Source organism: Hippocampus guttulatus, chromosome 19 (genome assembly GCF_054856545.1).
Source record: "Hippocampus guttulatus isolate MCC_2025c chromosome 19, RoL_Hgut_1.0, whole genome shotgun sequence".
Taxonomy (NCBI): Eukaryota; Metazoa; Chordata; class Actinopteri; order Syngnathiformes; family Syngnathidae; genus Hippocampus; species Hippocampus guttulatus.
The window spans coordinates 2362576-2381641 of NC_141279.1; the positions used below are offsets into that span (position 1 = coordinate 2362576).

Consider the following 19066-nt stretch of genomic DNA (forward strand, 5'->3'; position numbering starts at 1 on the left):
TACTAACGTAACTTGTTTTTTCACAGATTGTGTGTCTTGACGTATTCTTACCTGTGTGGAAGTGTTACTCGAGCGTTTGTTTGTGAATAATCATTATTTTAAGGAATATCACTCCGGAAGTTGATGCTTATTTCCGGTTAGCATGTCTGCATTTGTGACTTTGTTCATTGTTTTTGTGTTACTGGATTTAAGATATTTCGTTTGTGTATTCTCGTTGTTCCATTGAGCCTAGCCTTTGCAAGCACCTTTTGTTTCATGCATTGTTTTTCCTGGCTCCTTGTGACCAGCGATTTTGTTGTATACTTTGTCTGTGCGATTTTCTTTAATAAGTATTTAAATATTTAGTGATCACACTTTATCTGAGCCTGCAGTTTTGGAATCCAAAAACATTATTTGGTTCAGACTGAACCTGATATTATTTGCCACACAAATATGTTGGTCGTCTTTTATTCTTTTTGTTTTACATCCTTCACTCGCTTCAGTATTGCATATCACACATGTACATTGTACCTTTACACTACTGACAAACAAATCGAACTTTTTGAAGCACTTGGGATAATTTTGGGCTCCTCTAGAGGGCACTCTTGGTTTAAAGATGTAGTGGAAATTTAATACATTTCGAGTGCACTGGCCTTTATCTTTGAACCTATCTTGTGAAGTTAAAAAATATCTCTCGTGCTTCATGAAGCTTCATTTTCCCCTTACTACTTTACACCATGGTCCCCGATCATAATAAATGCCGATAGGAAATGCATTTCTCACTGAATTTGATTCACAGATTTGGCTCTAAATTTGCAATTTGTAGATTTTTCAAATAATTTTTTGAAACAGATTTTCATTCTGTCGTCAGTGCTTGGCTGATCACAACTTGCTGCCCAATAATTTCCAATTGATAATAATTGCAAAAATATATTAATTTGCTTTAACATCTGCTGCAATTTTTAGCAAGTATGACTACATACTGTACGTACACAAATGACCATATCAGTCAACAAAAACAGACAGTTACTTGATTCATTTTTTTCAACGTGAGAAATTACAGAACAGTACAACCAATATATGGAAATGCCACGTAGGGTTTAGGTATGAGAATGATGTTTGAAACATTTGGACTCATCCTTGTAAAAATTATATTCGACTGAAATGAAAACTAGTACAATGACGAATACAAAAAAAAATACAGCTAGAAGACTCATATTTTGGTTACAAATGCACAATTTACTCAATATCCACATCAGTAACTTGTGGATTACTTCCATTCTAATGCCTCAGCCATTTTTGTGATACGATTTCTGTTTATGTCCATGAAGTATTTGTCCCTGTATTGCTTCAAAAACACATCTCCTGGGAATATATATATATATATATATATATATATATATATTTTTTTTTTAAACATCTAACGTAGTGGTAGTCAAAAATGAAATCACTAATCTAAAAACACATCAGTCAAAAGGTATTGTGAATGTGTATGGTTAATGGCTGCATCCACCGATGCAGAGCTTCATGCAATACTTTCAGGTGTAGCAACAGTGTGAGGGGAGAGGGTCAGTAACTGCATGTGACGTATCATAGTATAACATCAGCCATTAAAGTGTACACGGTGCTACAACACTCATCGCTCGGAATGCAATTCGCTCCGCGGCATCCGTTCAATTGTTTCTGCCAATAAAGCCCAAAGTCGCACGGGTGAGAATGTTCACACAGAGCAAAAGCACATTTAAAAACAGCAACTTTACATCCAACGCAGCATGACAAAAAGGGGGCAATTTAACACGTGTGCATTGTCCACTGAGGGGCTTTCTTTATCCTTGAGATAAAGTCTTTTGCATCACTATAAGTCTCCATTTGCTTGCATAAAGAAAGAAAGAAAAAGTTGCCTTGATCTGACCACGAACTTGACATCATCTTCAGCAGGTTCTTGATGGAAGGTTATCGCCACCACCCTTTGTGTGTAAAGTCAAATGAGGATCGTTGCTGCTTTAGTGATCCAACACACCATCAACTCCCACCCCCCACCAAGGTCAAGCAGACATGTTGCCTTGCCTCCAAGGTGAGCTGTTTACAGTTTATATCTCGATGTCCACAGGCCTAATGTCTCCCGTCTTATTCTCCTTCACCCAGACCTCCCGGTCTTTGGCGGGGTCCACGGACTGTAAAAGCTGGTCCACCGGCTCCATCGTCTGGACAACAACAGAAACAGCAGTCTGAAGTAAACCTGTCGACCGCACAAAATCTGGTCTCGAGCTAACATACGCTTTGATTGAACATGTCCGTCTCGTGTCGTAGCGTGGTGTATTGACACAAGTGCTGCCGGATCATCTCCACTCGCTCCAACTCCAACCGTTCCAACTCCTGCAGAATATACAGTAGGTCACATTTAGGGCATGGAAAAAGCGTCATTATGCACCTGTAACCTGATAACATGATAAGCTGTCCACTGTAGTAACCGCTGTCCCTGTAAGGGTTCACACGCTGTCATTTACGTAAATGTTTACCCACTGTTATGCTTGGTAGATTCCTAGCGTCGTTATTTACATTCCCCAAATCGTGAGATCCACACATAAACTCACCAGACTGGTGGTGACCATCTCCTCAAACCATTTGGACTGCGATTGGTTGTATAGGTCCACACAGCGCATGAGCTCATCTCCTATTAACAAGAACAAAATGGAGATTTAACATGTGTACATGTTGCACATTAGATTTGTGCGATTCAACAGCAAATTCATCAGACAACTTGGAATAATCGTCAAGTGCCTGAACTTTAATATCCGATGCCTCACAAAATGTTTTTTTACTCCAACTTGAACTTGTCCTCCCCAAAGAAAGAAAAACTGAACGCTCTTGATTTTGATTAAAAAGTGACAATTATAAGATGAGCCTTGGAGAAAAAAAAAAGTGTTCTCATTTGTGATACACAAAACTCGCTGAACTACAGTAAACCAAAAAAAAAAAAAAAAAAACACAGAATACAGAAACCGCTTGTCAAAACAGGAAGTACAGTCAAACTTGTCATAAGGCGACAAAAACACGATGCAGTACTGGGAAAACCCGAGTAGAAGTAAATGACACATAACGAGAGCACGGTCCAAGAAATGAGTCTTTATTATGGGAGCTACTGTAGTTGTTACGGTATCATTCTTTGCGCCTCTTCCCTCACACTCAAGTGATTGCAGGCAAGCAGACCGAACGAGCGGCATCAACAACCGCTGCTGTTTTTTTTTCCCTTCGTCGCATAAGCGCCACAGAGCAGGGAAGACTGCGCTCTGTTGTCCGCACACAGAGACTCCATGGATGGAGGCTATTCACACTTGTTTGTGACAGCATGCGGTCGGTGCCTGGCTGAGTCATGACATCACATGGCACAGAGAGAGTCGACATCTGCTTTTTCCTATGAGCGACACGTTTTTTTTCGGAAATGTGTTGCTATTCAAAATGCACTTTTACAAAGTGAGCCCAATCCAAGCCGGATGGACATTTCATTTGTACTCTTAACACTTAGGGCTCCCTTTTCGTATCCAGCGCAAGTGGAGCGCAAGTGACAAAATGGCCGCCCTCCTGAGCTAGCTAAAAGCAGATGGATTGTGCCACTTAATTCATATTCCACAAACACTATCAGAATCAGAATCCCATGTTTGAACTAGTGGAGGTGCACAGAACATATTTTTGTCAAGAAATGTTTGTGTTGACTTCCCCTTTTGTGTAACTGGCATCTGACAAAATACTTTAGCTTGATGAGAATGCTGATGTATGCGTCCCATTACGTTGTTGATCGTTCCCGGTTTCACATGTGGCTTGAAACATTGTGTCTTTATCAGTCTGTCGTCATGCAGAAAAGCAATGCGCTCGAATCACCGGTCGATCGACAGTCCAACCCTCATCTAGATCTGCAGGTTGTGACCGAAAGAACAAGATCACAGATACGAACGTTTCCTCCAAAGGGTGTGCAGGCCTCCCGTTAAAGATAAAGTGGACGTATGCTGCAGAAATAATCGTGTTCTGATCCGACAAAAAGAATGGAATCGACATATTTATTAAATGCTAACTGCCACTGTGTCACTTGTTTTGCGATGCAGGTGGCAATTGAGGTTTTTGGTCTACCTGATAAAAAGTTAACAGCTGAGTGTGACTTTTGACCCACCCCTCCCCCGACTCTGACCTGCTTGAGTGGATTTCCTGCGGGCTTTCTTGATGTCTTCCTCAGTCTTGGTATTGAGTTTGATCTCCAGCTGCTGAGTTTTCAACTCCAATTCCTTCTGTCTGTCAGCCAGAGCTTTACGGGCCTAAAGGGTACACGCGTTATAGACACCCAAATATGTAAAGAAAAAATAAATAAAAGTTTTCAGACTACTCTTGGAATATGAAAAGTGTGGCAGTGAAATATATTCAGACATCTTTACTCTGATATCCCGAAATACAATTCAGTGCTAGCTAATTCAGGATTTCAATCGTGTGACATTCGGTTACTAGGAGAGAACTGTCTCATAAAAGTGTGTCTACCTTTTCCACCGAAACATAGCGAGTCGCGAGCTGCTTCCGTAAGTCCGCAATGTGATGGTCGAACCTCTTCATGTCCTTCTTAAAGTTCTCCCTGAAGCTCAGCAAAGGTTTCTCCACTTCACTCTGCAGCTGAACCACAGCATAAAACAGAGTGGTTTTCTTAACTCATTCAGTACCAGCCAATTCTAGACCAAGTCTGAAAAGACGTTTAAAAACGTCTTTGGGAGTGAATGAGTTAACGGCCATGGGTTGCTGTGATTTTTTTTTTCTTTAAAAACATACCTTTTGACATTTAAGGCTTTTTCACAAGGCTTGAGTAATAATGACAATTAATGGGACCCACTGGAAAATTTGGGAATCCTCAAGCTAGCATGTGCAGCCGATTAAAAGGTTTTATCTGCATCAGGCTTCAGATCTTTACAAAACTTCCACACAGATGTTTTAAAAGACTATGTATATATATATATATATATATATATATATATATATATATATATATGCATGCGTATAGGTTACGTGTTGGAGAAAACTGTCAATTACTTTTGAGGAGAACTTCAGGTGAACCTCCCCTTCATCAGCCAGACTTTTCTTCAACTGGGCCCAAGCCTCCCCCAACGTCCTGAGAGGAGAGAGGGACCACACACACTTTTACGTTTAAAAAAAAAAAAAAAAGGGTAGAAAGTGTCGAAGAAAGGGAGGAGTGCGGCAGATGACGGTGAGCGCGCACAGCTGCGGATGAGTCGAGGGGTCGGTGCAAAAGTTCAGCAGCTACACCACTAACCAGTAAATCTGGAGAGGTGCAGGTCCAAATGCAGTTCAGCACATAATTAGGATGTATGAGACATGTGATCCGCTCCTTGCCTTGTGGCTCAACTTTGGGCTACATAACCACAAGGAGATGTTGTGCTTTCTCAAAGATAAGTTAGCTCATCATATTATGCAAAGATTTTGCATGTCTTTTCGCAAGACTGGACGTTTGTTGTGACAGAAAGAAGGTGGATGTTTATTAATGAGCGCAAATAGGAAGGAGAGGGGGAAGAGGCAGATGACTTTAGGGAAGCAGGTTGTTTCAGAGTTTATCCCTCAGAGGAAGACATTTGTCTCAGTACACCCAGAGTAGCTTCTAAAAGCTCGCACCATACCGAAACAGTCATTTAGTAACTTTCGAAAAGCTATCAAGATTTTAATAAAAAAATAAGTCCTTCCAATCTTTTAACCCTTTCATACAGCCGGTAACCTGATAACATGATAAACTGTCCACTGCAGCGACCGCTGTCCCCGAAAGGGTGAATTGGAATGCTCCTAACTCCAGTCACACAATTAGGGACGAGAGTAATAGTTCCTCGAAAAAGAAAGCCACACAAAACATCAGCTGTCCTACAGTCAACATTAATGTTGTCTGGAAAGGTTTTGTGAAGGTTTGACATGAAATAGATTTATTACATGTCCATTATTTCCTATGGGAAAAGTTGAACCTCCGGTTCCACCGTAGATGGTTGATCATATATGATCACCGATATTGGTTACATCCAATCGAAACAATGTCGTGAATAGCAATACAGGCAAGGGACAGTCTGAGATTCCAGAACGGAGGGTTTCGGCACGCTGTGTCATACCCAAGAGCGATATGCGGGAGTTTGTGTTCCCCGACTACCAGTCCTATTTTCCATATTTTGGTCCCCAAGCAATAATCTTAAATGCTGAGTTGTAAATCAAAACATTACATAAGCAGACAAATGAGACTAAAATGGAATGGTTTACATTTTTGACTGCCGAGACCAGCCACCAAAGCTGAATTTGCGCAACTACAAATAAGAAATGTCAGTGTGTCAGATGATTACTGAGCAATCCCAAAGCTTGAAGAAAATATGGATCATTTTAAGGCATATTTGTGCATGTAAAACCACACGGGCTACTTTCAGCGGAATATAACCGAGGCAGAAATGTTTTTTTTTTTGCCTCCATGTGTTGTCATATGCTTTCAGTAAGGCATTCAGCAGGATTCTTTTCTTTATGTCATCCAAACGGACAGAGACATTGCATGATTGGGAGGAATAAAATGCGGTAACATTCCTTGTGATCACATTTCTATCACACAAATGGTAAATTCAGAAAAAAAATGTTGAGAGCTGGTACTGGGCTGGAAGCAGTCGAATGGCAGGGCCCAAGCAACAAAACAGCAATTGTCCTTGACAACACAGCGGGCCTGGGTGAGAAACATAATGAAAGTATTGTGTTACACTTTTCTGAGTGTGGGCAGACTGACTCAAGGTTCTGTATGGAACAATTCCAGCCCACTTCGGCATCTTACACGCATGGGAGCAGTTTAGGGGGAAGGGTAAACCTCACCGTCAATATGTAGTTTTTAAGCATAGCATGAGGTAGATACTATTCTTATGTATCCCAAACCCTTAACTCAAAAGTAGAACATAATAACGACGGTATTTTCCGTACTATAAGGCGCTTTGGAGTATAAGGCGCACCTTCAATGAATGGCATATTTTAAAACGGTTTTCATATACAGGGCGCATTATAAGGCGCATAGAATAGAAGCTACAATAGTGGCTGCGATTGCATTATGCAAGATGGAGATACACTAAGGGGAATACAATACAGATCCATCGGATTATAAGGTGCCCTGTCGTCTTTTGAGAAAAGTGAATGCTAATAATGCGGAAAATACAGTAAATTTAAAAACATATGACAATAATAACCCTACTTTAACATTTACAGTATGTTATGATGACCAAACAGCGACGAGTATAAATTCTTTGCATTTGAACATGACAAATAAGTGAGTTGAAACATTTGAATGTCTAAAACACTACCCGCACAAGTGTTGAGCGGTGGATGAAACATGAAATCTTTCTCAAATAATCCCAAGCCTGAAAAACATCATAAAACAGATTCAAGGCTCCACTACATCTGATGATGGGAACATATCAATTGTGCCACATTGCACGTCGACTTCACAGTGCAGCGGTACCGGGTTCAATTCCAGCTCCGGCCTCCCCGTGTGGAGTTTGCATGTTCTCCCCGGGCCTGCGTGGGTTTTCTCCGGGTACTCCGGTTTCCTCCCACGTTCCAAAAACATGCATGGCAGGCTGATTGAACGCTCTAAATTGTCCCTAGGTGTGAATGTGAGCGTGGATGGTTGTTCGTCTCTGTGTGCCCTGCGATTGGCTGGCAACCGATTCAGGGTGTCCCCCGCCTACTGCCCGAAGACAGCTGGGATAGGCTCCAGCACCCCCCCGCGACCCTAGTGAGGATCAGGCGGTTCGGAAAATGGATGGATGGATGGATGACTCCTCTTCTCAGTTTCCAATCGCTCAATAAAAGACTTTATCACTCGTGCCGTAGGTAGCGAGCACTAAATCACAGCTTCTTCTGTCTCCCAAAAGATGACCTTCAGCCTGCTGTACCGACTGTTTCCATGTTTATTTGTCCCCTTTGAGAAGCCAATAAAGCACCACCTCAGCGTGATATCCCACTGCTGGCAGACTAGTGAAAAGATGAGTAGCTGCAAACTCGTTTCTCCCCACAACTGTTTTCTTGGCAACCAGAATTCACTCTTACAGTTGTATCCCATGAACTAATATCCCCGTTGTTCAAATCCAGTTACTTTACTCATCTATTTCTTCATAGTCTATAGAGGAGGATTGGCAGCCCATCGCAGGGCACACATAGACGAACAACCATCTGCGCTCACAATCACACCTAGGGACAATTTTGAGGGGTCGTTCAGCCTACCATGCATGTTTTTTGGAATGTGGGAGGAAACCGGAGAACCCGGAGAAAACCCACACAGGCACAGGGAGACATGCAAACTCCACACAGGAAGGCCGCAGAACCCACGACCTCTGCACTGTGAGGTCGACACGCGAACCTTTTGACCAGCGGCCCGCTTTTACTACAATATTAATCATAATTAACTCGACCAATGGAATAGTTTCATTGCAAAATTCATTTCAATAAATAATTGTAGTTGCCTGTTCGGCAAAAAAAACAAAAGACAACAATTCTGGAATGTGTTTCCCCACATTTCCAAATTCAGGCAGAGACTTGGTTGCCATGAGAAATTCCAAAAGAAGAAAAAGAATACTGCAAGGTACTAGATGTCACAGATGTCAATCGAGTATTGTTTGCATCCTGCGAAGAGTGTCATGGTTCTGTTTGGCCTTTGCCATGTTGCTCTGCCGACTCCTAATCTTTCCCTTTCTCATTCTTTGCTCTCTCCTTCCTCTCTTGCAGTGCTGGAGTGTGTCAGGAGGCGGGGCCGAACTCACTCAGAGGCGGAGACACATCCCCTCACCTGAGCCACATCATCTTGAGTAGGTATTCAGCCAGCTTCTTCCATTGTTATGTGGTGGAAGTTTTTGGGCTTTCACACCGTGGCTTGCCATGCGGTCAAGCCCCAAGCATTTTCTGACGATGATCTTCTATTTTATCGAGTTAATTTTTGGATTAATGGCAACATGGCCTGTGGTCTGATGAGTAAATGATCGCAAAGCAGGGGGCGGCCATTTTGCCACTTTCTATCAACTGAATATGACATCACGGGCAACGAGCAATCATGGTTCACTTGTTTTCTGAAGCTTAGCCGTATCTGGTTGTTACCTGAGCCCCGAGCAACTGTGATGTCATTTTCAGTCGATAGCAAGTGGCAAAATGGCCGCCGCCCCCTGAGATGGATAATAACGGGTGGATTTTTCCGCTTAATTCAGATTCCCCACTCACAGTACGAATCAGAATTTTATATAAATAAATATTGTTGGGGCAACACAAAGCACATGACTTCTTTTCGCGATTTAATTTTCCAGTTTATAAGGTCTACAGCGTTTGTTGACCAAACTTGATTCTAGTCGAAGGTGGGCAAGGTTTTGGATGATCCCAATACTTTTCAGCCGCAGTAGCCAACAGCTTTTCACATCAATTGTGCCACTCAAAAAGATTAATTCCAACCAGTTTTTGCTCATCACATCACTAATGATATGTAATTATATGAACGATGGTACCTTTGACTTGAAAAAGTGTTTTGAAAAAATATCAAAATATTTGTTTTTGAGCCAAATGAATGTGAAGACTTCTGATAACTCAATTAATTATGTTTCACAGTGAACCAATGTTACATAAAATGTACATAAAACATTGAGGGTGCACCTGCATTGAGGATGAGAAGATTTTACTTTCTTTTGAACAAACCACTCATGGGGGAGGTTAACTCACCCTTCTTCCTGGCTTGCTAGCGGGATCTGGGCAAGTTTGGAGAGATTCTTGGCGTATTCCTCCTCTATCTTTATCCTGAGAGGGAAGTAAAGAGTTTCGTTACCTGTTGTGTCCTTTGCACAACGCGCTCTATGACTGTGCATTTCCTGGGTTGTGCAAAACAATGATGTCGCACAAAAAGGGGAAACCACATTTTGCGACTGTCCGGTTTGCATAGCAACCGGAGAATGAAGCATAACAGAAGCCGAAAAGAGGAATGGAGAAAAAGAAGGTACCTCTCCCGTATAAATTCGGCCATCTCTTTCTGCATTTGTTTCCCTTTCAGCTGTTTCTGCAGTAAAACTTCAAACCCGGTGATGTAGTTGTTGCCCTGGGGATCCTTCTTATCGGTCTAATAGATAAACACAGCAAGCACACGAGAAAGGCTTTGAACAAACACTTTGCGGCAAGCATGCGAATGTCACACCGCGGCGTACTTGGCGGGTTTTATCACTGGCAAAGTCAGCAAAACGGGCAGCGGCTTAACATCAGATTCCGAGCTGCCACACTTAACAGGCGTCGGTCAAATCTCAGAAAAATCCATCCATCATGAATTCAAAACAATGCATTGAAAGCTGGCGGCGACATATTATTTACATTTTTCTTTCCTCCGACGGAATAAAGAGCTTTGCACAGCATGAGGCGCTATCCACAGCGCTCCCGCAGTCGTGACAACAGTAACCATGCGGTTGGACACTAAAAGGGAATTGAACTAAAAAAAAAAAAGAATAAATAAATTGTAATCACTCCATGCAACTAGCAGACCCGGGTCACCGTGGTGATGACAGAGCCACTCTGAACCTAATCGGGATACAATACAAACAAAACAATGTTGTGCTGGAGTTGTGGCTTTCGTTCCAAGCTACGGTAACTACTGCTTCTTCGAAACGTATCATATTATAATGAATAGATAACCTCCCCGTTCGATAAATCATGACATGGTAAACTTAAAAGTTACTTCAAATGGTCGATATGATGCCTTTTTCTAATCATGGCTCGGCTTTGCTGATCACGGGTTTCTTGTTTGGACCGATAGAGGGAATTCTCAGGAATGATTGTTTTTCATTTGATTATTTTACAGTTGGTTAGCGCGTCGACCTCACAGTGCAGAGGTTCCAATTCCAATTCTGGCCTTCATGTGTGAAGTTTGTATGTTCTCCCCGTTCCTGCGTGGGTTTTCTCCGGGTACTCCGGTTTCTTCCCACATTCCCAAAAACATGCATGGCTGATTGAACACTCCAAATTGTCCCGAGGTGTGAGCGTGAGTGCGGATGGCTGCTTGTCTCTGTGTGCCCTGCGATTGGCTGGCAACCGGTTCAGGGTGTTGTCCCCCCGCCTACTACCCGATGACAGCTGGGATAGGCCTTTGTGAGGAGAAAGCAGATCAAAAAAATGGATGGATGGATGGATGGATTTAATTTGTATTACTGTATACTTGCCCGGAATGTTGTGTTTGTATGCTCCAATAAGAGCCCTGCGGTCATGTGACCAGTTGTTGCTAACCTGTCCACGTCCAAGGCTGAAAATCAGAGGTGACAGGGCATTTCGCGGTTGCAGGACCTAAACTCTGAAACCTCACTCTGCTTTATCTATGAAGTGTTTTCAGTCACTATTGTTAAAAAAACATTTATTTGCACTGGGTTTTGAAATGAGCTGAGCTGGACATTTGCACCTCATTGTGCAAACAGTGTTATTTTAAATATGTGCAGCAGTTTCCGCTTTACAAATGTATTCCATGTCTACATATGCATACATTTAAATCTACGTATAAATACAGAACCTTGACCTTGGCCTACATTTGTTTGAAGAGATCATTCGAGAACCAGGAAGTGGCCTGATACTCACCAACGGGTTCATCAACGAACTCCACTGAGTGATGCTTAACAATGTTACAGCCCTCTGTGTTTGAAAGACGCATTATAACAAAACCGGGTTGGAGATTCACCGCAGTGTGTTTGCACCACCCATCACACATGGTAGAGATTACCGTTACACCGCGGGAGATGGCGACTTGTACGCAGAGCGTCAGAGGCCAGCGGGATCTCGTGCTGGCCCTCTAGATCAACGCAATCTATTATCCGGCCTAACCTCTCAAGTAATTTTCACGAAAAGCTGACGCTGATGCTCGGCGTGCATAGTTGTCAAGGTAACATGAAAAGATACGGTGTCGTATATGTCCACATGGGAGCACGGGGATGTTATTTAGTGAAACAAAGGGAAGGGAGGAAATCCATACAGAGTCGAAAGGGATTCTTGTGATTTGTTTCTGCTTGGCAGATTTAAAACAAGACATTTATTTCTCTATCCGTGCGACGTTTGGATTTCGTAGTTGTGTGTCTGTTTATGGTGATTGTGCTTCCAAAACAGACTTCAATTTTTGCATGCCGAAAAACATGGAAGGTGGACTCACCCAGAAGTAGTCGCAGTAACTCCATTCGTTTGGTTTAAGCAGCTGTTGTTCTGACATGGTGGCAGGCAGAGGGAAAGTCACACAATTAATCTGGGGAGAGTGAGACAGATCAAGAGAGCATCACAAAGAGGGCAGATCCATGGGTAATTTATACAAAGCCATCTTGGAAAAAATATACGGAGGTGATCTTCGAAATTAGCAAAGAGGCGATAAAATTAGCAAATGTCAACATTAAAAGTTGCTGAAAACTGAGTGCGTTTGCATTTAGTGACACCGTTTTTTTTCTGGATCTTTGTTATTCTTAGTGGTGGGGAGCCAAATGCTGTTGTCAAGCTCTTTTTTTTTTCTCTGCATTGATGCTTTGTTTTAAATACAATATCAAATCTCACGTAGCCCCTGAAGCGCCTTGGCGTAGCACTCAAGGGTAAGCGTTACCCCCCCCATTTGAGAACTAATGATTTAGATAATCAGACTTGGATGGTATCCAATATGCTGACAAAGACAACAATTGACAGTTTTAGGAATTCCCTCCCTTCAAGAAAGCCAGAGGGATGTTTCCTAGTGCAAAAAGGAAAAAAAAAAAATTGAAAGAATCCCTCGGATGGAACTGCAGCAACAAGCACTTGTCTGTGAGGGTATGAAGTCAGATCCCATGACAACAAATGTAATGTTTCACCACTGTGGTGGGAACATTCATACCCACAAGTTCAGAGTCAGAAGTCAAATGGGGGACTGGGGGGGGGGGGGGGGGTATACGTCTATAAAGGTGCAGAACATTAGAGTTCAAACGAGGTCAGGCAAGACTGGGAGCATCTTGCGCAAGGCTTGCCTTCGAGTACGACATAAACAAGCATCATAAGATCAAGTTTGGTCGAGACCGCGCCCCAAACTCGACTTGCACTGGCCACAAAAATAGAGCTCTAAACTTCCTTTAATATTCCCCGATGACCTCATAAAATTGAATTAGGAGATCAGAGAAAAGTATGAAGAGCCCGAATCGGTGGAAATGATCCAGTCAAGCTGTCCTTGTAGAAACCGAAGCGACCGTTTGCGGCTCTCAGCTTCCGTCACTCAAACTGCGGCGATGTGAATCAGTACTTTACGCCGAGAACATTTTCGAAAAACAGATTCTCAAAGACTGCCCTTTAATCTCTCGTTATTCCAGCCGCAGTGATGAAATATTTGAGGTACAAGGCCGTCTGCTGCGAAGAGCTCGGTAATTACCGCAGAGTTATGTTCAGTCGGTAAATTGTGCGCTTCAACTGGAACCGAAGCTTCCTAGCTCAACCTGCGATTGTTTTGTTTTCATCTGTACGGAGGAAAAAAACAACAACAAAAAAACGTTGCTTGATCGTTGTCATATACTGTTTTTTTTTTTCTTCGATCAAAGTCTATTATTGCGTTAGGTTTATTGTCAACAGCCGAGCTGCTTGTTTCATTGTTGACGGCGTGTTAGGTAAGGTTTTCTGACGTAAACCTTTGGGTTTACAAACCGGGCTGACCGCATGGAGTCCGTTTGATGCACATGCAGAGTTTCAACCAAAGGCCTGCTTGATTTATTGCCGTGTCTGTTACATCAAAGGGCCTTCAGATTTGTAGCGTTAGCCTCAGTCTGCAATCCTTTTGCTTTTTTTTTTCCCCCATAAACTGGTAGCTTGTTTTCGGGATGAGGCAGTTAACAATTCCACTGGGACATGAGGAATCTAAAAATGAGGCTTCCTCCTTTTTTTTTCTATATCTTGATGTTCTAAAAACTTTATTTTTTTTTTTAAACGCAAGCATGAAGTTGCCACTTGAGTACAATGACTTTAATCCGCGAATTGATACCGTGTCATTGGTTGCTTAGGAAGCACAAGCGTGTATTGAAACGATCAGCCGATAAAGAGAAACCTCCAAAAAAGATTACCCAATAAATCAGAACCCATCTCTGCCGTTTATTGTAAATCTGACGTCAATCCTGTCGATTCCGCGTAGGCTAACGTCATTGTGTATGTAGCATATTTTTCGGACTATAAATCGCACTTTTAGTCATAGTTCGGCTCGATCTGCGACAGGTGTGAGATGTCTATATTAAAACTAGAGCTCACACTGGCATCCAAAATGCTCGTTCCCGAGTGGTGTCGACTTTCTCTTGGAGGTTGGCAAACATTTTGGATGCATTATTGCCACTTCCTTGCCGAGCCATCGAAAGAAAGTAGAAGAAGAAACGGAAGAAGAAGATGTAGTCCTGGCAACGAATGTGTGTCGCATTGCTAGTTTAGGATGTGGCTTCGACCATGACAGAGATTGACAGCAGGAAAAGTAGCAAGAACCGACCAGAATTTTATCTTTGGCTACAATGGGATGTGGGATTCTAAGTATGGAAAGTCATTTTCAACTAGAAAGAAAAACACGTCTGTCTTGAGAAGCGGATGTTTCGAATCCTATCGGAAATCATTCGCTGACATCAACAGGGGGTGTGTTTGGAAATTCATTCTGATGCCCTAACACCACTCGAAGAGGTAGTGTGTGTGTGTTTGGAAAGGCAGAGCTCCATTCCCTTTACATTTTGAACCCTGTCTATGTTATAAACCAATCACCAGCTTGCGCTTGAACTCTTTCCATCCGTAGTCATTGGTTTCCCCTTTTTTGGAGCGCTCAGAATGACGTACGGGGCACATTTGAACAGAGCTCTGAGTTGCCGAACGGTCAGAGTCAAGCAGTGCATGCACATAGCTTATTTACAAACACACCCACGATTCGGGAACGGGGATTTTGGTTGCAAATCTGAGCTCTTCTGTTCATGGTCTAGGTTTTTTTGTAAAATAAATTCCCTCCTCCCTCCTTCCAAAAACGCGATTTATCCTCCAAAGCGACTTCCAGTCTGAAAAATACAATCCGGTCAGACAAGTGACAGCAAGCAATAAAAACTTGAGCGAACGAAGAAAATTGAGACGAAAGACACTCAGGGAGACACCAAAAAAAAAAAAAAAAATCGGCTTTGTGTACTAGCCCAGTGGAAGAAATGTACCTACATTTTAATGATGCACACACAGGTGATGTACAACAGTTATAATGGTGGGTGGAAAGAAAGATCCCAAAAGGAATGTCTGCATGTATTTTATTTTATTTTTTTCAAACTTGAAATGTACTCCCCCGCTGGTTACTAAACGAGATGTTTGATGTTTACTGAAGAGAGGCGTAGTTTGCTCTTGGAAAGAGTTCCCACTCACCGTCACCGTGGTCTCCTTGTTTTGTTTCTTGGTGGGCGACGTTGGTCCGGGACTCTGCGGAGAGAGGAAAGACGGTCCATCAAAGCCACCATCCTCCATGTCAGACATGACTGCTCCGCACACTACACACACGGTCACTTTCATACAAATGTCGTTAGTGGCGACCTCCTTTAAAATCCATCTGGAGCTCTCGCCGCCGCTGCCTCTGTTGCTGTGTATGCATGATGTGACTCTGTGTGTGTGTGTGTGTGCGCGTGTGTTTTGGTGTGCAGAGAAGTGAAGGGAGTGCAGCTCTTATTTTGGGTTTGAGTGTCCATGTGAGTTTTGTGTTCATGCTCAGAAATGTAACTTTTTTTTAAACATCATTTCCAATGTATTTTGTTATAAATGTATACTTTCCTAAAATATTCTGGAGGAAAAAAAAAATCATCCTTATTATATTAACCCTAACATGGACCCTGTAACCTGATCACATGATAAGCTGCCGAAGGTAGTAACCGCAGTCCCCGAAAGGGTTAATAGCGGAATACGTATTTTGAGGTCGCTCTCTATCAAACTGTGTTGAATTTCATATACAATAAGATCTTTTTTTTTTTATTGGTCTACATAGGAAGGTCAGAAGATGAACATCAGTTTTTCGAAAGTTGAATCTATATTTTATCCCCCCGTCTATGCATTTGTCACGCTGATACTTATAAGGGAACATTGACATTTTTATTTGTGTTTATATTTCAAGCATAAGTTAATGGATTCAAATTTTTTTTTTGAAATTACATCAACATCAAGTTGAATCCAGATCTGATCTGAATTTATGTTGACAGTAATTTAGATGAAGCCTGGAAAATCGAATAACTGAACATGTCCAGAGGCTGATCATTCTTTCGACTCTCATCTGATATGAATATGTTATTTAATGTCAGGCCGGAGAAAACGACACTTTGTTATGGATGAAAATGTATCTTTAGTTAACTGTAAAGATCTAAGAGTGCAAATGTGCTCTCAGAGTACTTCCCATATTCCTTCATGATCAGAAATGACAGTAAGTGGAGAAAAGATGAAAGGACATACTGTTCAAGTCCAGAGCGTCTAACTGTTTATTAAAAAAAAAAAACAAAAACAATAAAATAAAGAGGAACCAGAGGACTATTTTCATGTTGTTGTGTCTGGGGTGTGACGAGCAGGAAAGGAGTAAATATAAAGAGACAAAGTGAAACAAAGTGGTGGGTGGATCTTATGAAGCTGCTGCTGCTGCTGCTGCACCCACATTTGCCTTGTTAATTATGATCGCTGGAACAGATAGTGTAGGCGGGATTAATTATACTTTAATTGCCGTCGGCATCCCCCGTGAGGACAGGACGGAGGGAAGGGATGTTTCAATGTGGAAAAAACATTTCTCATTATCTTTGTCATCAGACATGAGCTTTGGAGTTCATCTTTGAATATAGGTGTAATAAAGTCGGTTATTACACTGGAAACAAATAGTTTCATTTCCTCAATTGGTTCCACAAAATAAAACCATCTGGATTCAGATACATTCGTTTTAGTAAATGGACCACTTGACAAAATAAATATATATATTTTTTTCAGAGTGGAATAAGATTTTTAATTTGTGGGTGGAATGCTCGACTGGTTAGCCAATCGGGCTCACAGTGCAGAGGTGCAGGGTTTGATTCCGGCTTTGGCCTTCCTGTGTGGAGTTTGCATGTTCGTCCCATGCCTGCGTAGGTTTTCTCCGGGTAATCCAGTTTCCTTCCACAGGCGGGTTAATGGAACACTCTAAATTACAAGTGGCAAAGTCAAGGCCCGGGGGCCAGATCCGGCCCGCCACGTCATTTTATGTGGCCCGTGAAAGCAAATCATCTGTGTTAACTTCCATGATTCTTGATTAAACCTATAGCAAAATCTCAAATTGTCGTACTTAATAAATAACGGTGACATTTTTCAATCATTTTGTTCCACTGTCGACACTCACTTGAGCAATTGAACAAATACTTGACTCATTTCAAAACTAGTGAGACATCTTTTTTTTTTTTTTTAATGCGTGTACAAGTAATAATACGATGTGATGATTCAACATTTATTCGCTTCCGCTGTCGTAACGGCCCTCCGAGGTAAGACAGAACTCCAAAATGGCCCGCGACAAAAATGAGTTTGACACCCCTGCTCAAAATTGTCCCGAGGTGTGAGTGTAAGTGAGTAAGATGAGTAAGATGAAGGACATGAGGTACTTTGACATTCATGAAAAAAACTTTTTTGGGCCAAAAAGTTCAGATGAGGTCTGTTGTTAAAATACTCATGATAAAACAAGGTAGCGGGGAGTATAGACTTTTGCATCGATATACTGTCGTGTTTTACCTGTTGGTCTGTACTGCCTTTCCGGACCATATTGTTGTGTGGAGGTTCCAGATGATGCAAGGGGCTGCCGCCTGAGTGAAATCCATTCACTGCGGAGACAGGTCAATTATTTTGTTATTTGAAGTATTTCGTTTTATATCAGTGCCACTTGAGCCCCTAATTCCAATGAGGGGCTAACACCTCCGACAGTTGGGGAAGGTCGTAAAAATGCATGTTCATGTCAGGGTGTCGCAAATGTTCGCCAAACGGTCGTCAGGTGTTCGACAGATGTTTGTCCGTAATTAAAAAATCTAAAAAAAATAAAAAATAAAAAATTCCAAAAACTGATTGAGCCCATAACATATTATCAATATTTTCCAGACGATGATCATGATTCACACAATAGACCAGTTGTGTAATAATTGATCAATTTGAAGAGAACTTCTCTCTCCATCGACTGTACGTTACTTGTCAAAATGAAATAACAAAATACATTATTCTGTACTAAGCATATTATTTCTATCCATCCATCCAAGTGCCCTCAAAAAAATAAAACAAACCGATTCATCTTGTTATTTTAAAATTTGTTACCTGTACTAAAAAAATTAAAGCGGCCCGGTGGTCCGGTAGTTAGTGTGTTGACCTCAGAGTGCAGAGGTACCGGGTTCAATTCCATCTCCGGCCTCCATATGTGGAGTTTGCATGTTCTCCCCGGGCCTGCGTGGGTTTTCTGCGGGTACTCTGGTTTCCTCCCACATTCCAATAACATATATGGCAAGTTAATGGAACGCTCTAAAATTGTTCCTCGGTGTGATTGTGAGTGCGAATGGTTGTTCGTCTCTGTGTGCCCTGCAATTGGCTGGCAACCGGTTCAGGGTGTCCCCCCCGCCTACTGCCCAAAGACGGCTGGGATAGGCTCCTACACGCCCCCCGACCGTTGTAAGGATAAAACGGATCAGAAAATGGATGGATGGATAAAAAAAATCTATTTTGCTGGATTCTTTTCGTTTATTCAAATTTTTGAAATGTTGATATCAAAGCAAAACTGTCAAAAAGTGTCGCATGAGCAGAGTAAGAACAGAACTTAGCATTTTGATATCAACAGATTTGAAACGAGTGGGGGAGGGTTGGTAAATGCTACAAAAAAAAAAAAATCTACATTACATGTTTCACAAAATGTATTTGCCTGTCCCCGTTTCCCAGCGAGTGCGATACTATGTACACGAATGAAACCAAACAGTCATTTTCAATGGAGCTGAGAGATCTGAAATAGAGCAGCTTTCACTGGTAGAGTTGAAAACACATTCGAATCCTCTGTTTTCGTCAAGCCTTGAAGATAGAC

At 41.9% G+C, this 19066-nt stretch overlaps 1 protein-coding gene and 1 long non-coding RNA gene across 4 annotated transcripts in view; one reads left to right on the top strand and one right to left on the bottom strand.

The window, feature by feature from the left end:
• Positions 1–433: 433 nt before the first annotated feature.
• Positions 434–19066, bottom strand: part of gas7b (growth arrest-specific 7b) — a 38125-nt gene continuing 19492 nt past the window's right edge. For both annotated transcript variants that reach the window (XM_086137968.1, XM_086137967.1), the window contains 11 exons: positions 17746–17834; positions 15391–15444; positions 12179–12268; positions 10005–10120; positions 9730–9804; positions 5044–5122; positions 4504–4632; positions 4163–4286; positions 2574–2653; positions 2257–2355; positions 434–2183 (listed from right to left, as the gene is read on the bottom strand). In XM_086137968.1, the coding sequence (XP_085994094.1) occupies positions 2070–2183; positions 2257–2355; positions 2574–2653; positions 4163–4286; positions 4504–4632; positions 5044–5122; positions 9730–9804; positions 10005–10120; positions 12179–12268; positions 15391–15444; positions 17746–17834 (1049 nt within the window). In that variant the 3' untranslated portion in view covers positions 434–2069. The remainder of the gene's footprint in view (positions 2184–2256; positions 2356–2573; positions 2654–4162; positions 4287–4503; positions 4633–5043; positions 5123–9729; positions 9805–10004; positions 10121–12178; positions 12269–15390; positions 15445–17745; positions 17835–19066) is intronic.
• On the top strand, positions 1920–9689 carry LOC147189538 (uncharacterized). 2 transcript variants are annotated; one of them, XR_015103906.1, is made up of 4 exons: positions 1920–2053; positions 2125–2212; positions 2290–2369; positions 8755–9689. It is a non-coding gene; the product is annotated as an uncharacterized LOC147189538 (long non-coding RNA). The 2 variants fall into 2 exon arrangements; XR_015103905.1 differs by lacking the exon at positions 8755–9689 and adding an exon at positions 3822–4169.